Consider the following 16,293-nt stretch of genomic DNA (forward strand, 5'->3'; position numbering starts at 1 on the left):
CACTTCATTCCTGTTTCTTCTCCATCGCAGTGATGAATAAAAGAACTTTGTACATGAGTCCCCATTCTTGAGCCAGTTGACTCTGGTCTTCTAGCGCATAAGAGACTCAATCTTAACATCAATCTCCTTGAGCTGTCCTACTAACTCGATCCTATTCATTCTATCACTTCCCAACAAATTACCGTTGCAATCTAGGCAATCAAGGTCCTCTATCTCCTGTAAAATCCTCTTTTTAGATGTCTCCAAATTACCAAAGGTGTCCCTGTTCCATACTTTTAAATCCCCCTTCAAACGCTTCATTTTCTCTTTAACCTTCATGAAGCTACTCCCCTGTACATAGTAATCAGACCATCTATCCTTCACCATCTCCATAAATCCTTTCTCTACTAACCATGCATCGATAGTTCTAAAAGGCTTAGGACCCCAGTCCTTGTCCACAACCTTTACTACTAACGCACAGTGGTCAGAAACTTCCCTTCGTTGCACATACTGTTTGCACAGTGGCCACAATTGCATCCAATCTTCCGATACCAAGACTCTATCAAGCCTGCTCTTGGCCTTCCCATTGGAGTTGAACCAAGTAAAGTGCTTACCGACAAAAGGGAGCTCGATCAACAAGTTGGTATCAATGAACCGGTTGAAACCTCTTATTTCGCTTGATTGAGAACCCCTTTCCGTCGCGCCTTTCCTTTCGCAAATGCTTCTAACATCGTTGAAATCTCCACTTAAGCACCAGATCATATCTTGAGATGCCATTTTGATTCGTGATAACTCCCCCCACAGGATCTTCTTCTCCCTCAAAGAGCAGGCAGCGTAGACATTGACCACCACACACCTGCAGTTAGCTTTCACATACTTCCCAGTCACGGCAATAAACCCCTTCCCCATAACGTGGTTGTCATAAATAAAAGCATCTGTGTGCCACATCGAAAGTAAGCTTCCTCCGCCATTATCCCCTTCGTAATGCAACCATCCAGCTTTGTTATCTCCCATAGCGAGTAACATCTAGCATCCGAGAACTGGACCGTTTTAGTTTCTTGCAGGCACACAGCGGAGAAAATATGTTGGCTGGGTTTGAATTTAGGATTTTCCAACACTTTTAGAAGCAAAGTTGTGGATATATTCTCTTTATTAAAAGGAATAATCAAATTACTTTTAACAATTTTACAATTATTGTCTATTTGTATCTTTTAATTTGACGATAAAAAGAATTATTTATTAAAATTATTATATTAAAAGAAATTAAAAATAAAAATAGACTAACTATTTTATATCTTTGTATTTCATTTCAAAATCTACCTTAATTGAAAGGTTTTATCATGTAAGTCATATCTGCATGTTTTATTAATATATAAAGTTATTTTATACTTCAATAATATACATTAAAAGTAATATAATATATACTTTTAAACATTTAAACAGTGCAAAATTAAGATTTTTTTGTCATAAACTTGTAGTTTAATTTGAAAATAATAATAACAACAATAATATGTAGACTTTTGCTTCCTACACCCATAATTTCTAACTGCATTCCATAACTTAAAATATTCATTTTGCCCTTGTGATTTTATTTGAAAGTTGCAAAAAGATCTTATGTATAGTCAAGCACCCAATTTCATTATAAAAAGGATGAAAATGTCTTTAGATAAAATGGAAGTATATATAAAAATACATTCTCCACCCCTTTTTCCGAATATGTTCCAATTTTTTTTTTATCTTACAGAATTTTTTATTTAGAATGGAATTTTGATTTTTATTTCCAGATTTTTGTTTCCGAAATACAATAATTTTTAATGGATATAATTTTCTGGAGTGTGTTGATTTCAATTCTGAATTTTTATTTAAAAAAATGATATTTTTAAATTTTTTAAATTATATTCGGTGCAGGTTCAAATGATTGGTTGTAAGAAATATTTACCAAAATTGTAATATTTTCAGACACAGTAAGATCTTTGCAAAAAATCTCTTGGGAAAAAGATATTTGTTTTTGGATTTTTTTTACTTTTTTTTCGTATCCTTTATAAATTTGTTTTGACTTTTAAAAAAAAATCATTGCTTTCTTTCATTTTTAATAGTTTTTTATTAAAAAAAAGGTAGACAAATTAAATAGATAACAAATAATAAAATAACAAAGATTTTAAACATAATTGTTAAATTTTGATAGAACGTATTTATTTGATTGAATACTAGATTTAATCAAATTATTTTGCTATATACATATTAATAAAAAATCAATCAATTTCATTAAAAATAATGATATATTATTCAACCAAATAAAAAAAAAGTATGATCTATTATTCAACCACCAATAAAGAAAGTATGATCTATTATTTAACCAATAAAAAAAAGTATGATTTATTATTCAACCAATAAAAAAAGTATGATCTATTATTTAACCAATAAAAAAAGTATGATTTATTATTCCAGCAATAAAAAAAAGTATGATCTAGGAATTCAAAAACTGAAAAAATCCGTATATTTATTAACTAGTTAAATTTTATCAGTATTCTTTATGAAACCATGTTATATTTATTAATATTTTTAAAACTGTTATATTTATAATAATAGTAATGATACTAATAATTACGATAATAATAATTATAATTTTATTATTAATTTTTTATGAGTTAAATATATTTTTTTTATTTATGTACTATAATATTAAATTATTAGATTGGTTGTAAGATTGGTTGTAGTTTCTAGTTTAAATGATTTTCTCATCAACCTTGTTGAGTTTTTGAAACACATACATCTTTGAATTGTGTGCCTCTGCTATAGGATGGAACGTGATACAACAACTAAATCTTTGATAATGGGTTATTTGATAACCGATACAACTTTCTTAGCTTTTGTCAAAGGAATAGGTTTCAGTTTGATTCACTCCGTCGAGCCAAGTATTCACCGTCGACTGAAACTTGTTTAACAGCACAATCTCCTTTGGGGGTCAAGAGTTAAAGCAGAACACAGTAATGGTATGAACTGTTGAATGTTATGAAGCACGCATCCCAGTGTCATTCAACTCAAAGTAAACCATGCACTTACCTCTACTGTTTTAAAATCAGAAAGTTGTTTGGGCATGCGAGTAGGTGTAGTGTTGGAGTTTCTAGAGGATGCCAATATTGTAAGAAGGTTTGACAGGGAATAGCTTTACACTCAAGGAATTGTACACATTAGATTTAATAAATTACAATGGGAGAAGTTAAAAAATATTATTAATCAATTTTCCATAAAACATATCAAATCAATAAATTTAGTTTTTCAAAAGATAATTCCTCATTCTTATATAGCATGTAGGGCAAAAACAATTATACCTATCTTCTCCTCTTTTCATCACCACTACATGTATCTCTCCGCCACAAACGTTTCTGAAAATTCAAAACATACATTATAGTATTGAATTTAAATTCTTAATTGACGTATTTAATTAAAATTCTTGTATCAAATTAATTCCTGTAATTATACTTATATTATCTATAAAATTAAAATATAATACAAATAATTAAATTAGTAAATTTGGTTTTCAATATTAACGAGTCATGCTTTATTTTTAATGTATTTGTTTTAATTATTCTAATCGATATAATTATTGACTAGTCAATTTTTTAGCTTTATTTTTTAATATATTAATTATTCTAATCGGTATATTTATTGACTTAGTCAAGTTTTTTTTAGTATTATTTGTAAAACTATGCTATATTTATTAATATTTTTAAAACTGTTATATTTATAATAATAGTAATGATCATAATAATTATGACAATAATAATAATATTAAAAATAATTATGATAATAATTATAATATTATTATTATTATTATTTTTGTATGGGTTAAATATATTTTATTTATTTATGTATAACGAAATTGATTTTCGTTACTTGTTTACACTTTAAACCATCTAGATGTGAAATGATAGTTAGTTATTTGGATTGATGTGTTCACCAGTACAAATACATAAATTTCAACTAACCCTACAAATTTAAGTTATGTTATCAAAATTTTAAATAATATATAAATTGCAATTATCTTAATATTTGTTCATATGGAATTCACTTTTATATTTTAGAAATTAAATTCCAAAATTAATTAGTTGCAGAAAGAATTATTTTAATAAAAAAAATATAAATTTTTCTTATGCGGGCTAGTCCGCAGGCCAACACTTATGCGGAGCGGGCTAACCCGTATTATCACTCATACTAGTAACAAAAGTTCAAAGTCTTCCTATTTGAAAAAAAATATATGATTTAAATAAAAAAAATGAGGAATTTTTTCTAGAGGCCGGGATTCAAGTAAGGATGATATTGTAAATAAAGATTACAAAGTTTCATATGTAGAACCATTCATATCATGGGAAGAAAGAGTTCATGAAGGAGGCCAATTTATTGGTTCGTGTGCATCATTCGAATATGATGATATTAGGGGAATGTTGAAATAATTATATGGTGAATTATGTTATGTTTGCATTTAAAATTAAATTTGAGTTTTATTTTATGATTAGGTAATGTAGTGGTTGATATTTGATTTTTGTATTGAATATTATAGGTGCAATACAATTGGTGATAGATTGCTTGAAATTAACTTGAATGAACAGTTGGTGATACAATTGGTGCAATACAATGTGTTGAATACGTTGAATGTTTCATTATACAAATTATACAAGTGTAAAATATTTAAAAAAAATCATTTAATACTTGAATGAACAGTTTGATGCATGTACATTAGTTACAGATTTATCCATAAAATATTACCTAATAGATTTTCTTCCTTCCCATAGATCGTTAATAGATTGTCTTCCATCCAAATTCATAGATAAATTGAGCATTAAATACAAATATTATCTATCTATTTGTATTCGTTGGTAAATTCAACACTACATACAGATTATTTCCATAATTTTGTATCCGTTAATAAATTTAACATCATTACCAACATTTACAAATCCATAAATAAATTTAACATTACCTACAAATTGTTATCTATAAACTAATAATAAAAATAATAAAAACAATAATAACATTAATACTAATGATATAAATATAAATATTGTTACTCATATTAATATTATTATTAATATTATCTATGAATATTATCTATGAATATTATCTATATACTATAGGTATTAATCTTATATTAGGTAATATTAATATCTAAGTTAATAATAATATTGATATTAACATTATTGATATTAACATTAATGATAATATTAATAATATGATTAATAATAATAGTAATATCAATAATAATAATAAAATTAATAATTTTATTAATCCTAATAATAATAATAATATCACTAATAATAATTTTATTATTAATATTATTAAAATTATTAAAATTATTAATATTATTCATAATAATATTTACAAATAAAAATTCGTTGGTAAGTTTACTTACGGATTTTCATCAATAAATAAATTTATTTACAAATATAAAATTCATAGATAAATTTATCTACAACTGAATAATAATAATAAAATTATTAAAAACAATCTTATTACCAATATTATTATTAATATTGACATTAAGTTATTTATGAACATTAATATTAATATTATTTTTAATATTATTAATATTTATATTTATATTTATATTTTAAATATTAATATTAATATTGAAAATATTATTATTACTATTAATATTATTTATGTTATTATTAATATTATTTATGTTATTACTAACATTATTAATATTATAAAACAATATTATTAATATTAATATTCTTATTAAAAATTAATATTATGAGTATTATGAATATTAATAAATAATTTTAATAATAATATTAACAATAATAATAATAATATTAATAATAAGAATAATAATAATATTAATAAAAATATTAACAATAATAATAATATTAATAACAATAATAATATTAATAGTAATGTTAATATTAAGAATCTGACAATAATATTATTAATAAGAATAATATTATCATTATTATTAATTTTTTATTAGTAGTAAGAAATAAAAATTATTATTATTATTATTAATAACATTAATAATATGGATATTAATTATAATATTAATATTAATAATAATAATATTAAAAATTTACAAATAGAAAGTAATGTTACATATGAAAATATTTCCGTATGTAATGTTGTATTTAAAAAAATTGTATGTAAATTTTTAATATTATTAATACTAAATTATTATTAATATTGTTTTTATTTTTAGTAATAATAAATAATATTATTAATATATATGTGTATTATTAAAATTTATTTATTTATTTTCATATCTTTGTTATTAAAAGATCAAATTTTCTCTATTCATTGTTTTTTTTTCTGAATATAAATAAAGCATCTCTACTGATAATTTCCTTATACTTTAAAAAGTATAATTTCATTGTACATCTTCATTAAATAAAATAGAATGTTGTGAAATTAAATTAAAGCAATCGAAACATAATTAATGTGGACAATATTTTAATATTTTTATTGTAGAATAAACATTCAAATGAATAGATCTATACAACAACAATAGTTATGATAAAACACTATTTTTTTTTTGCTGACTAAGCTCTTACAAAGCATTTTTTTGAAAAACGATTTTTCAGCAGTATACATGGCACTGATATGGACGTTTTAGAGAAATACGATAAACTAATATGGCTCTCAAGTTTAGGGTAACCCTCTCATAAGTGATAAGCCACAAAAGATGCAGAGCTTCAGATTTAACAGTAGACAGACCCTACAAAGGATGGCAATATCTGAATCCAGGCTAATACTTCCAACATGGTCTTTCGTTGTTCTGACAGGTCAAAAGATGAAGAGAAGGGAAGTTAGGGACAGGTTGACTTTGGTCCTGAGAGTGATGTACTTGAAGAAACAGCAGATTGAAGATTTTGTCCCCAAGACTTTCTGCCACTGCCCTTATTATTTCCCACGAACTCACTTCCCACTGCTCATCATGGAGTGTGTGAGTTCATGCAAATTAGACAAGTCAACCAATTGCCACCACCAATCCTAAACCACATGTCATAATCTCTATTTAGGATATTCAAATATTTATGTAATGTCATTGACCTAAGAATGGTATCCAAGAGACTTCTCTTGTCCATACGTGAATTTCCCTGCTACAATGCAAACAACAATGCAGTTAAGTTAATGTTTCTAATGACTTCTGAACTTTTCCTCTCATTTGATTAGGGTAGATCATATCGTATTCTGTGTTTTGTTTTGAGTTTTGAAGAAGTATTTTGTGTTTTGAAGAAGTTAAGATTTAGAGTTTAGGTTCTTATTGTATTTTGAGTTGAGTAATGAAATATAAGTAGATATCATGGATTTCTGTTATAAGTTTTTTTTTATATGGATTGAAATATCTTTAATGTTTTTGTTAATGTATGTTTTATTATCAATAAAAGGAAATTTGTATGAAATATTATTATATGTTAAAAGAGAAAAGATAAAAACAATTAATAAAAAAAGGAAATAAACAAACGCACAATAGAAAATATGGTCAAATTTTTAATATTGTATGTTATTTTTAATTTTTTTTATCAATAAGAAATAAATTAAATAAAAAGAGTATTTTAAGAATGTTCTAATCCTTATTTTAACCTAAATGTCATTTTTTATTTTAATTATATTCACTATTTTTTTCTTAACATAGATTTATCTTGCATACATTTTGTTGTCTGATTTTATAATAGATTTATTTACCTTTTTTTTCAAAAACTAATTAGCCATTATCGTTCCTTAGTGTTTAATGTTATGAAAGATTGATATATTGCCCCGAAATGTAATTTTTTTAAGTTGAAATTAATACCCTTTCAAATAAATTTCTATGAAAACAAGTATAGTTTAAATTTCTGAAGTCTTTGTCCCAATCAATCAATGTTTATGATGACATATTACACTTTAAAATTAAAGGATTTAATAAAATTTTAAATAATTTTGTTAACTTTGTATACATGATCTAATTAAAAAACATACAATTGATCAATGGTTGTATTAATTAATCTTTCATTCTATGAAATGTTATGAAGTGTAAATTTGACTCATTTTTACATTGTAATGGATCATAACTTATTACTACTATTATATTTATTTATAATAATAAGGTATAGGGCTCTTAACTTTTCTAGTATTTAATAGACTTAAATATGTTTTTAATTTTTATGCAAAAAGTGAATTTTGATTTTGATTCTGTAAAGTTTTTTAATTCGTTTAAATTTAAAGTCGACATTGTTTACCCTTATACTGTTATAAAATCAGTTAAATATGTTGAACATCGTGTAATGAAACATATCAGTGTTGTGGTAAATAATATTTTAAAAAAGCTCTCAATATCTGCAAAGAAATAAAATCTGACTTATCCATATTAAAATGAATATGGGGATCTAAGGATGACTTGAAATTTGGAAAAAAATGAAAATAAAAGAAACATATTTTATCATTACTAAAACTAAATTTCACATATTTTTAGGGACAAAAAATAATGTGTAAAATTTTATAAAAATGAAAAAAAGTTTTTATAATAAGAAAAAAACAAAATTCATTGACTTTACAAAACTAAAAAAAAAATTCTATTTGATATTAAAAGTTTACGCAAGCAATGGTGGGTCACTTATGCTTCTGCAACGCAAGTTTATTAATATTACTAAATTAATTAACTTTTTCAATTTTTTGTTATATTATCTTATTTTAGTAAGTAAAAGTTTAATATTTATATTAATTTAAATTTTATAATTTATTTAAATAAGTGTAATTTATAATTAGATAGAAAATATAGATTAAAATTTTGGGTGAAAAAGAAAGAAAGATACCTAAGTATAAGTAATAGAAAAGTGAATGAGCAGTTCATATTTATTATTATTTATGTGTGAACTTAAATTTATTGCATATTGAAAGTATCATTTTCCCATATAAGTTTTAAATAAATTATTATTTGGTATCTTAAAGAAATGTAGAGAAAGAGATGAAAAAAGAAGTTAAAACATATATATAGTTGTGTTGGATACATTATGTGTTCCTTTTAGGAGAGAGAAATAAAATGATAGAAAGGGTAGCCATGTTACCACTCATATAAATCATCTTGTTCAGTCATCCTTGCGACAATGACAATAATAAATCCAAACAACATATGGTGTAAAATCAATATCAGTAACTATATAGGAATCACAAATGATTCTTGCACAAATACAGAACCTACACTACCACACAAACATCTATAATAGCAACATATAATTGTTATCACATGCTAGTGTTTGCATGGATAAAATTGAATATCTGCTGAACCGAACTTGCTATATCTTCTGCGCTGAACCTTGAATCACTAGCCACCTACACACACATTAGCTAAATCAAGGATCTTAAAGCAAACAAAGAGGGTTGTGGAAAATTTATTAAGACTATTATGGTGAAGGGGTGCGTGTATAATATAATACCTTGACATTGAATGAATAAAGAACTGTTTGTTCAATGGTGGTGATGTTGGTGTGAAGGATTATTAGTTGCAGATCTTCAAGTGCAGCAATGGTTTTGATCAACTGTCCTGGCCTCCTCCTTGATAGGATTTTGATCATGGCATCAAATCCCAGAAGCTTCACTTCAACATCAGCCAAACAAGACTTGCTCTCTGCTGTTTCTTCACGAAGTCCAGTCTCCAACTCCACAAGCTTCATCTGCTCATTTGGAATTGGCAATGGTGGAAAGAAAGGAGGTTGTTGTTGTGCAAGGGAGGGGTCCCCAACTTGTCTTGCTTGAGCTTCTCCCAGTAGCCTCCTTCTCTTCTGTGACTCCAAACACTGAAGCAGTTGCTCCAATTCCCTCACAAACTCTATTGCTCCCCCAATTATAGAGGCTTGATCACCCTACACAAACAAAATATTCAGTAAAAAATACACTGTGCTGAAAAGGGTTTGGTGCAGCTAGTTTTTGAGTGAATAGTTGAAAGAGTTTATTATAAGTTTGATCAGTGAATATATTTCTTGACAAATCATGTTAATTTCTTAATCTGAGTGCATATAGAAATAATGTGCCTCTTTGTTTAGTCTTCTACCTAAAAACTATGATATGAATGGAATGGATAGTGTTGAGTACCCTTTGGACATATGAACCAGGCATGAGTGATCTAAGAACACGAAGATGCTCATTCATTTGCTTCCTACGATTCCTTTCAACTGCTATGTGGGTCATGCGCTGGCTCTCAACTTCTTCACTTGTCTTAACAGTTCTTGGTCTCTTCCTCTTGCTCTTGCTTTCCTGCACTCCTGCATTCTTCTGAGTCTCTTCCTGACCAACAAACCGAATCTGCACGGAATTGTTGTCATCAGAAATCCGAGTCTCTTCGTCTTCTCTCATCATCATTCCCTCTTCATCAACCCTTGACTTCTCCTCCACATCCACCAAGTTGTACCTCTCATCATGATTCTCTGCATCACCATCAGGGTCATCATTCACCATCAGGTTCTCCTCCTCCTCCATCTTGTCGTTCAACACTGGAAACTTGAGAAAGTAAACTGGATCTAACCCAGATTCTTCGCAGCTTTTTGTTTGATTCAAAGCCAGCTTAGGTCCAAAATCTGCAAACTGCATCACGTCTGCAAAACTCAACTTATCATAGGATATTGCGCCAGTGCTAGAACCGCCATAAAAACCGTGTGGTGGTGGTGGTGTTTGAGGCATGTAATCCACCATTGATCCACTGTTGTTTTCATCACCAGAAGCTTGGAACTTCATGAGGTGCTGCTGATGCTGATTTGGTGGGTAAAGGTGGTGATCTAGAGAGTAGTCAAGTGTGTTGAAGCTTGGAGGCATGGATATTGGTGCCTGCAGTGATGAAGACTCAGCAAAATTGGAGCAAAACAACATATGGTGATGATAAGAGAGGGTGAAAAGATCTGACATGAAAAGCTTTAATGGAGACAAAAACATAAAAGAGCCACGGAAGATATATATATATGCACACACATATACATATATGTCTGTACCGAATAGTTGTGATCTTTCTCCATTCTTATTAGCTTATAAAGAAGATGGCTTTAATCGAGAGAAACCCTAATTGACCTTACTTCATGTCAAGACAAAACCCCACAACGAAGTTTCTTCAGGGCCCTCCACCTGCATCATTTATCAACATAAAAAATCACTAATATTTCATATTTCAATCTATATGATTTTTCTTCTTCATTTTATTTTCTGTTTCTATTTTAATTTTTAAATTGTCACCATTTCTTAGATCTACTTCCATTTTCAAACAACCTTGTTTTTTTTTCTTCCTGTTTTCATGTAAATATTTGGAAACAAAAATCTAAAATAAACACAAGGTGACAATTTTCTAATACTTAAATATATATATTTCTACTCTTTGTAAATTTATTTGCCTTTTAAAGTTAAAATTGATTTTATTAATCATACAACTTGAAAAAAAAAATAAAAAATCTAGCGGTTTTTTCCGTATCCAAATGTTGTCTATCTAAATATTGTCAAACATGTAACAAGATTCTTAATTAATAATAAAATAGAAAATTATATTTTGTCGTGTAAAAGCCCTAATCACTTAAGAATCGTACACTTTGCTTATAAAACAACTGCGCGAGAGGGAAATATTTACATTATACGTGATTATACATGCTCAAAGTCTCCTAAACTAAACCATAACCATTTACATTTTATAAAATAATTTGTTTTATTGCGAAAAGTCTAAATATTTAAAAAAAATACAAGGCTAAAAAAGTTAATTTTAAAGCAATCTTGATTCAAACTTGAGAAAAAGATAAATCAAAACTAAGAAATCAATCATTATTATTATTATGTGTTTGAAATAGTTCCCTTTTGCCAATAAAAAGATAAAAATGATCTCTTAAAATAATTTGAATCTAGCATGTAAGATGAACAAGTAGAAGTAATTAGAAGAGAAAAAGAAGTTGATTTGATGCAAATTGAGAACTATGAAGGAAATGAAAGAGAGAAAGGACATAAAATAATGAGGTAGGGAACCTGTAATTAGAAAGTAAAGTGGGGTGAGAAAGAGGTGTGTGTGTGGCCCAGGAGGAGTAGAGGAGCAGAAGAAGAGGACGATGAAGTGTTATAATTGAAGATGGTGATGATTTTATATAAGGTGTGGGGGCGCTGTTTGACTTGTTGAAGGTCACAGAAAGGGACAGAGAGAGAGCCAAAGAGAGATTAAATTCACCACCTTTTATTAATGTTTGTCACAAGCCACCAACGCTCTCTGCTTACTTTCTTGCCGCCTTCCTTCATGAGGTAACTATGAACTTCTACACTTTTTTTTATATCTTTCAACTTTTAATCTTTCAACTATTATTTCCTCACTCACATGTCCACATCGACATTTTCTCCAAAATAGACACGCATTCCTCTCTTTTTTTTAACACGAGTAGGTCTTTGTAAGTAAGAGTGCGTACCAGTTTTTAAAGCTTCGGTTGCACTCCTAAACAATTTTTTTTTATTTAACTCAAAATGAAGCTTAAATTTGGTTTGTTTAATTCATTTATAGCATACTTCTTTTTCTTTTGTGAATTTTTTAATATTTTTAACTTTATCAATATTTAATAACTATCTTAGTTCTAGATAATAAAAAAATTTGCTTGTAATTTGCTCAATTCAATAATTCTAAACTATTTATTATATTTTCTAAATTTATTAAATAGAAATATTCACTATTGCCAAAAATAACCTTTAAAATAGATTTTTTTTCTTTGCAAATTTTTATCTACATTTTTTCATAATAAAAATAAATATATATATATATATATATATGCAAAATAATTTTTTGGAAAAAGAATATTTTTTTTGTGTCGGCTTGTTGGACGTACATCATATTAATATTTTTATTCTTAATTATTAATATTTTTTGCGTTTTTAATATTTTTTTAATTGCGTTATTTTATTATTTATAAAGTTTTGTATTTTTTAATTGAAATATTTGAAATAAATATATGTCTTTGTAAGTAAGTTGTTTAGAAGATCATATTTAAATTTTTATTAGTGATAAAGTTAATTTAATTAAATGTTATTAAAATGATTTAATTGTGAAATTGATTAAATTGTTAAAAGTTAATTGATGTAAGATTATTTTTTTAATATAATTAAATAAGAAAAATACTATATGTATTTTAGAGATGTTAATTTGTCATTAAGTGTTTAATGTTACAAAATAATTTAAAAATTCCGTGATAAGAAATTAATTATTGTAATTTTTGAAAAAAAATCTAAAATAAGAAAAAATCAAGGGAAAACTTGTTATGGTAATGACTTTCAATACGAAGACGGTAATTAAATCGAATTTGAAAATTAAGAGTATAAAGTAACATCTAAATTTCTCCTATAATAGTAAATTGTTTGATAATTTGTTTATATAAGCATTAAAAATTTGTCTTTTATATGATCTTACTTAGTGTTTTTTATGAACATATTTTGTAATATTTATAATATTATTAATTTATTAAATTTTGTACTTGTATATTATGATTGAAAAAGTAATTATTTTTTTTAGTTTACATATATTCTTGTGTACTTAGATATTATCATAAATATGAAAGTCCACATCATTACGTTTGACTATAACAAATTTAACATTGAATTGAATATTCTGAAGATAATTATTATGTTGACAATTAAGGATGTAAATGTATTAAATTTGACAAGTAATATATGTTATATCTGATTTCTTGAATCGTGCAAGAATTTGTATGTCCAAATTTGTCCCATTCTTATGCATGTCCTCCTTTTCAATTATTAAAACATGATAAATTTATTTAGTTGGTAGTTAAGAAATTTGTATAAGTATAATTTATTGATTTTTATTTGTTATTGAAGAAAAACGTTGTATGTTATTTTATTCAATTCATAATAACACGATCATTCATTTGATTTATTTGTTATTTTTATTTAAAAAAGTATTTTATAAATGATTTTTTTATAAATGTAAAGTTAAAAAATAATAAATATGTTGATATCATGTTATTGAACATATATAAATTTAATGAAGTGCTATCCTCACTAATTTAACAAAGATTTTGTCAACTATATATATACATATATTTATAAAAAAGTAATAATAACATCAACTAAGTTTTATCAAAGTTTTGAATATTGATTAAAGTATACAAGAAAATCATGAACTAGAAATTAATTTTAGAGACAAAAAATAATTAGTTGTTATATTAACTAAATTATAAACTATTTTAGAGATTAAAAAAAATTGGTTTCTAAATTAGTTTTTATTATTGTTAAATGGTTTTTAAATTGTTATCTAATTAACAACCAAGATTTTTCTACCAAATTTAGAATCTAAATAATTGGTAGTTAAAATTTTATAGCTAATTAGATACTAATTTAAAAAATATTTAACAATAATAGAAATTAATTTAGAAACTATTTTTTTTTAATTTTTAAAATAGTCTCTAGTTTAGTTATTATAATAACTAATTATTATTATTTTTATTAAAATGAGTTTCTATGGATGATGTAATGAATATTTATAAGAGTTAATTGTAATTAACGTTTACTCTTCATCTAGATTTTCAAATTACAAAGTTAAAACAAACTGAAAAGAATAATATTTATAATGTGATATTTTTAAATTAAGACTAAAATACTAAAATATATCATATTTCACTGTCAACTACTAAGATATAACACATGTCATTCTTTAAAAAATATATAAATATATATAGTGTTACTTGTACAATTTAATAAATAATGATTTAAGAATATATTTAATTAATGCAGGTTATAATTTAACAATTTAAATAAATTTAATAAATTGTAACAAAATTAATTCAAAATTTTATAAATATTTTATTGTAATGAATTTTATATAATTTTAATAAATGTCATTTTTAGTAATTAATTAAAATGAGAGTATTAGTTTTAAAAAAGATTATTTAATTTTTTGCATTGGATAAGTGAAAAAATATATCTTGAATGCACCAATCCATAAGTCAAAAAATACATTATAGATCCGCCAATTTATAAATTAAGGCAATTTCTTCCTATATTTCCACGTTTTTCTTCATGCACCCCACACTCTTATGCAAAGATTACGTCCTTATTAGTTTTTAAAATTCTAGAAATATTCCTAACCTAAAAAAACCCTAGAGAAGCGCAGGCAAGGATGCTATCAGATTGCGCAGCCGTGTCTTTCATGATCTACCAGCATCGACACCTCCAAATCATTCTCCTTTCAATCTCACACATTTTATGTTGGTGATTTAGAGTGCTCTTGACAAAGGTAAGTAAATTTCTTTGCTTTCGGATCTGCACATCCGTTTTTTTTTATGAATTTTTGTTTTCGTAAGTGCTTTTTGACATTCCATATTATAGAATCTAGTAGAATTTCGAATCACAAAATACGGTAAAATCTCATATTTATGCTTCTGGTAAAATCCTGGATTTGTAGTTCTAGGAATATTCCAGATTTGTGGATCCGAGAAGGTTCCAGATTTGTAGATCCGGGTTTGTTTTATATGGTCATCATTTCTTCAACATATTTAACTTCATCCTAAGATTTTTTCTATCTTCGAATGTAAGTGTTATAGTGGGATATAAATATGATGGAAGTTAGAATATAATATGAATGTATACAACTCGAACATTCAATCTATTCCAAAATGCATTTTATTTAATTGGATCATATCAAATGCAATGTCCCGTATTCAGAAATGCATAATGCAAGTTATGCATTCCGGATTCAAGAATCCATAACACAAAAAAACAATTCTGGATCCACCAATCCGTAATACAGTTTAGGCTTCCAGATTCAACAATTCAAAAAATAACAATTTATGAAATTTTAACTTCTGGAATACCCCCTCATCTGAAAAACACAACTTAATCAATTTCGGATTCATGAATCTGGAATACATTAACGGATCTCGATATCTAGTAACCCCGAAATCTCCATAACCACCATGCTCCTAAAAAAAACTTAACTCTTACCTCTACAACCTAAAGAACACTTCGACAACGTTGAGTAGTCATCCACTTGCTCTGAACAATTACAAAGACCCTCCACAACAGTTGATATTCAATGATGAAAATGAACAGTGACAATGAAAGTGCAACATGGTGTCCCTTTTCAAATTGTAAGTCAAGGTTAATTTTGGGATATTTAAAATTTTGGGGGTGCAGGAAGGAAAACGTGGGGGTGAAGGAAGAAGAAGCCTTATTGTTTTCTCTGCCCGGAATGTTTTATTTTGTGGCATATGGGGATTGCTTTTTGTCTCCGAATGTTTCTTCCTGCACCCCATAAAACTTCTTCTTGCACTCCATCAAAGGTAAAATGTCTAAAATACCCCATAAATTCGGTCTCATTTTGGAAAGTTC

General features: G+C 26.4%; 2 protein-coding genes across 7 annotated transcripts; both read right to left on the reverse strand.

The window, feature by feature from the left end:
- Positions 1 to 90: 90 nt before the first annotated feature.
- On the reverse strand, positions 91 to 993 carry LOC137808831 (uncharacterized). Its single transcript, XM_068610111.1, has one exon. It carries the CDS (start codon positions 991 to 993, stop codon positions 91 to 93), a length of 903 nt encoding a protein of 300 aa, XP_068466212.1.
- Positions 994 to 8,918: 7,925 nt separating this feature from the next.
- On the reverse strand, positions 8,919 to 12,182 carry LOC137806300 (transcription factor FAMA). 6 transcript variants are annotated; one of them, XM_068606328.1, is made up of 5 exons: positions 11,246 to 12,182; positions 10,932 to 11,202; positions 10,042 to 10,770; positions 9,387 to 9,812; positions 8,919 to 9,282 (listed from the first exon to the last, which is right to left on the reverse strand). In XM_068606328.1, exons 2-5 carry the CDS (start codon positions 10,953 to 10,955, stop codon positions 9,193 to 9,195), a joined length of 1,269 nt encoding a protein of 422 aa, XP_068462429.1. In that variant the 5' UTR covers positions 10,956 to 11,202; positions 11,246 to 12,182; the 3' UTR covers positions 8,919 to 9,192. The 6 variants fall into 6 exon arrangements, with proteins under 6 accessions (XP_068462429.1, XP_068462428.1, XP_068462431.1 ...); XM_068606327.1 differs by having other exon boundaries at positions 10,932 to 11,061; positions 11,941 to 12,030; XM_068606330.1 differs by having other exon boundaries at positions 10,912 to 11,061; positions 11,941 to 12,027.
- Between the last annotated feature and the right edge of the window lie 4,111 nt (positions 12,183 to 16,293).

The sequence above is a fragment of the Phaseolus vulgaris genome, chromosome 3 (genome assembly GCF_000499845.2).
Source record: "Phaseolus vulgaris cultivar G19833 chromosome 3, P. vulgaris v2.0, whole genome shotgun sequence".
In the NCBI taxonomy this organism is placed as follows: Eukaryota; Viridiplantae; Streptophyta; class Magnoliopsida; order Fabales; family Fabaceae; genus Phaseolus; species Phaseolus vulgaris.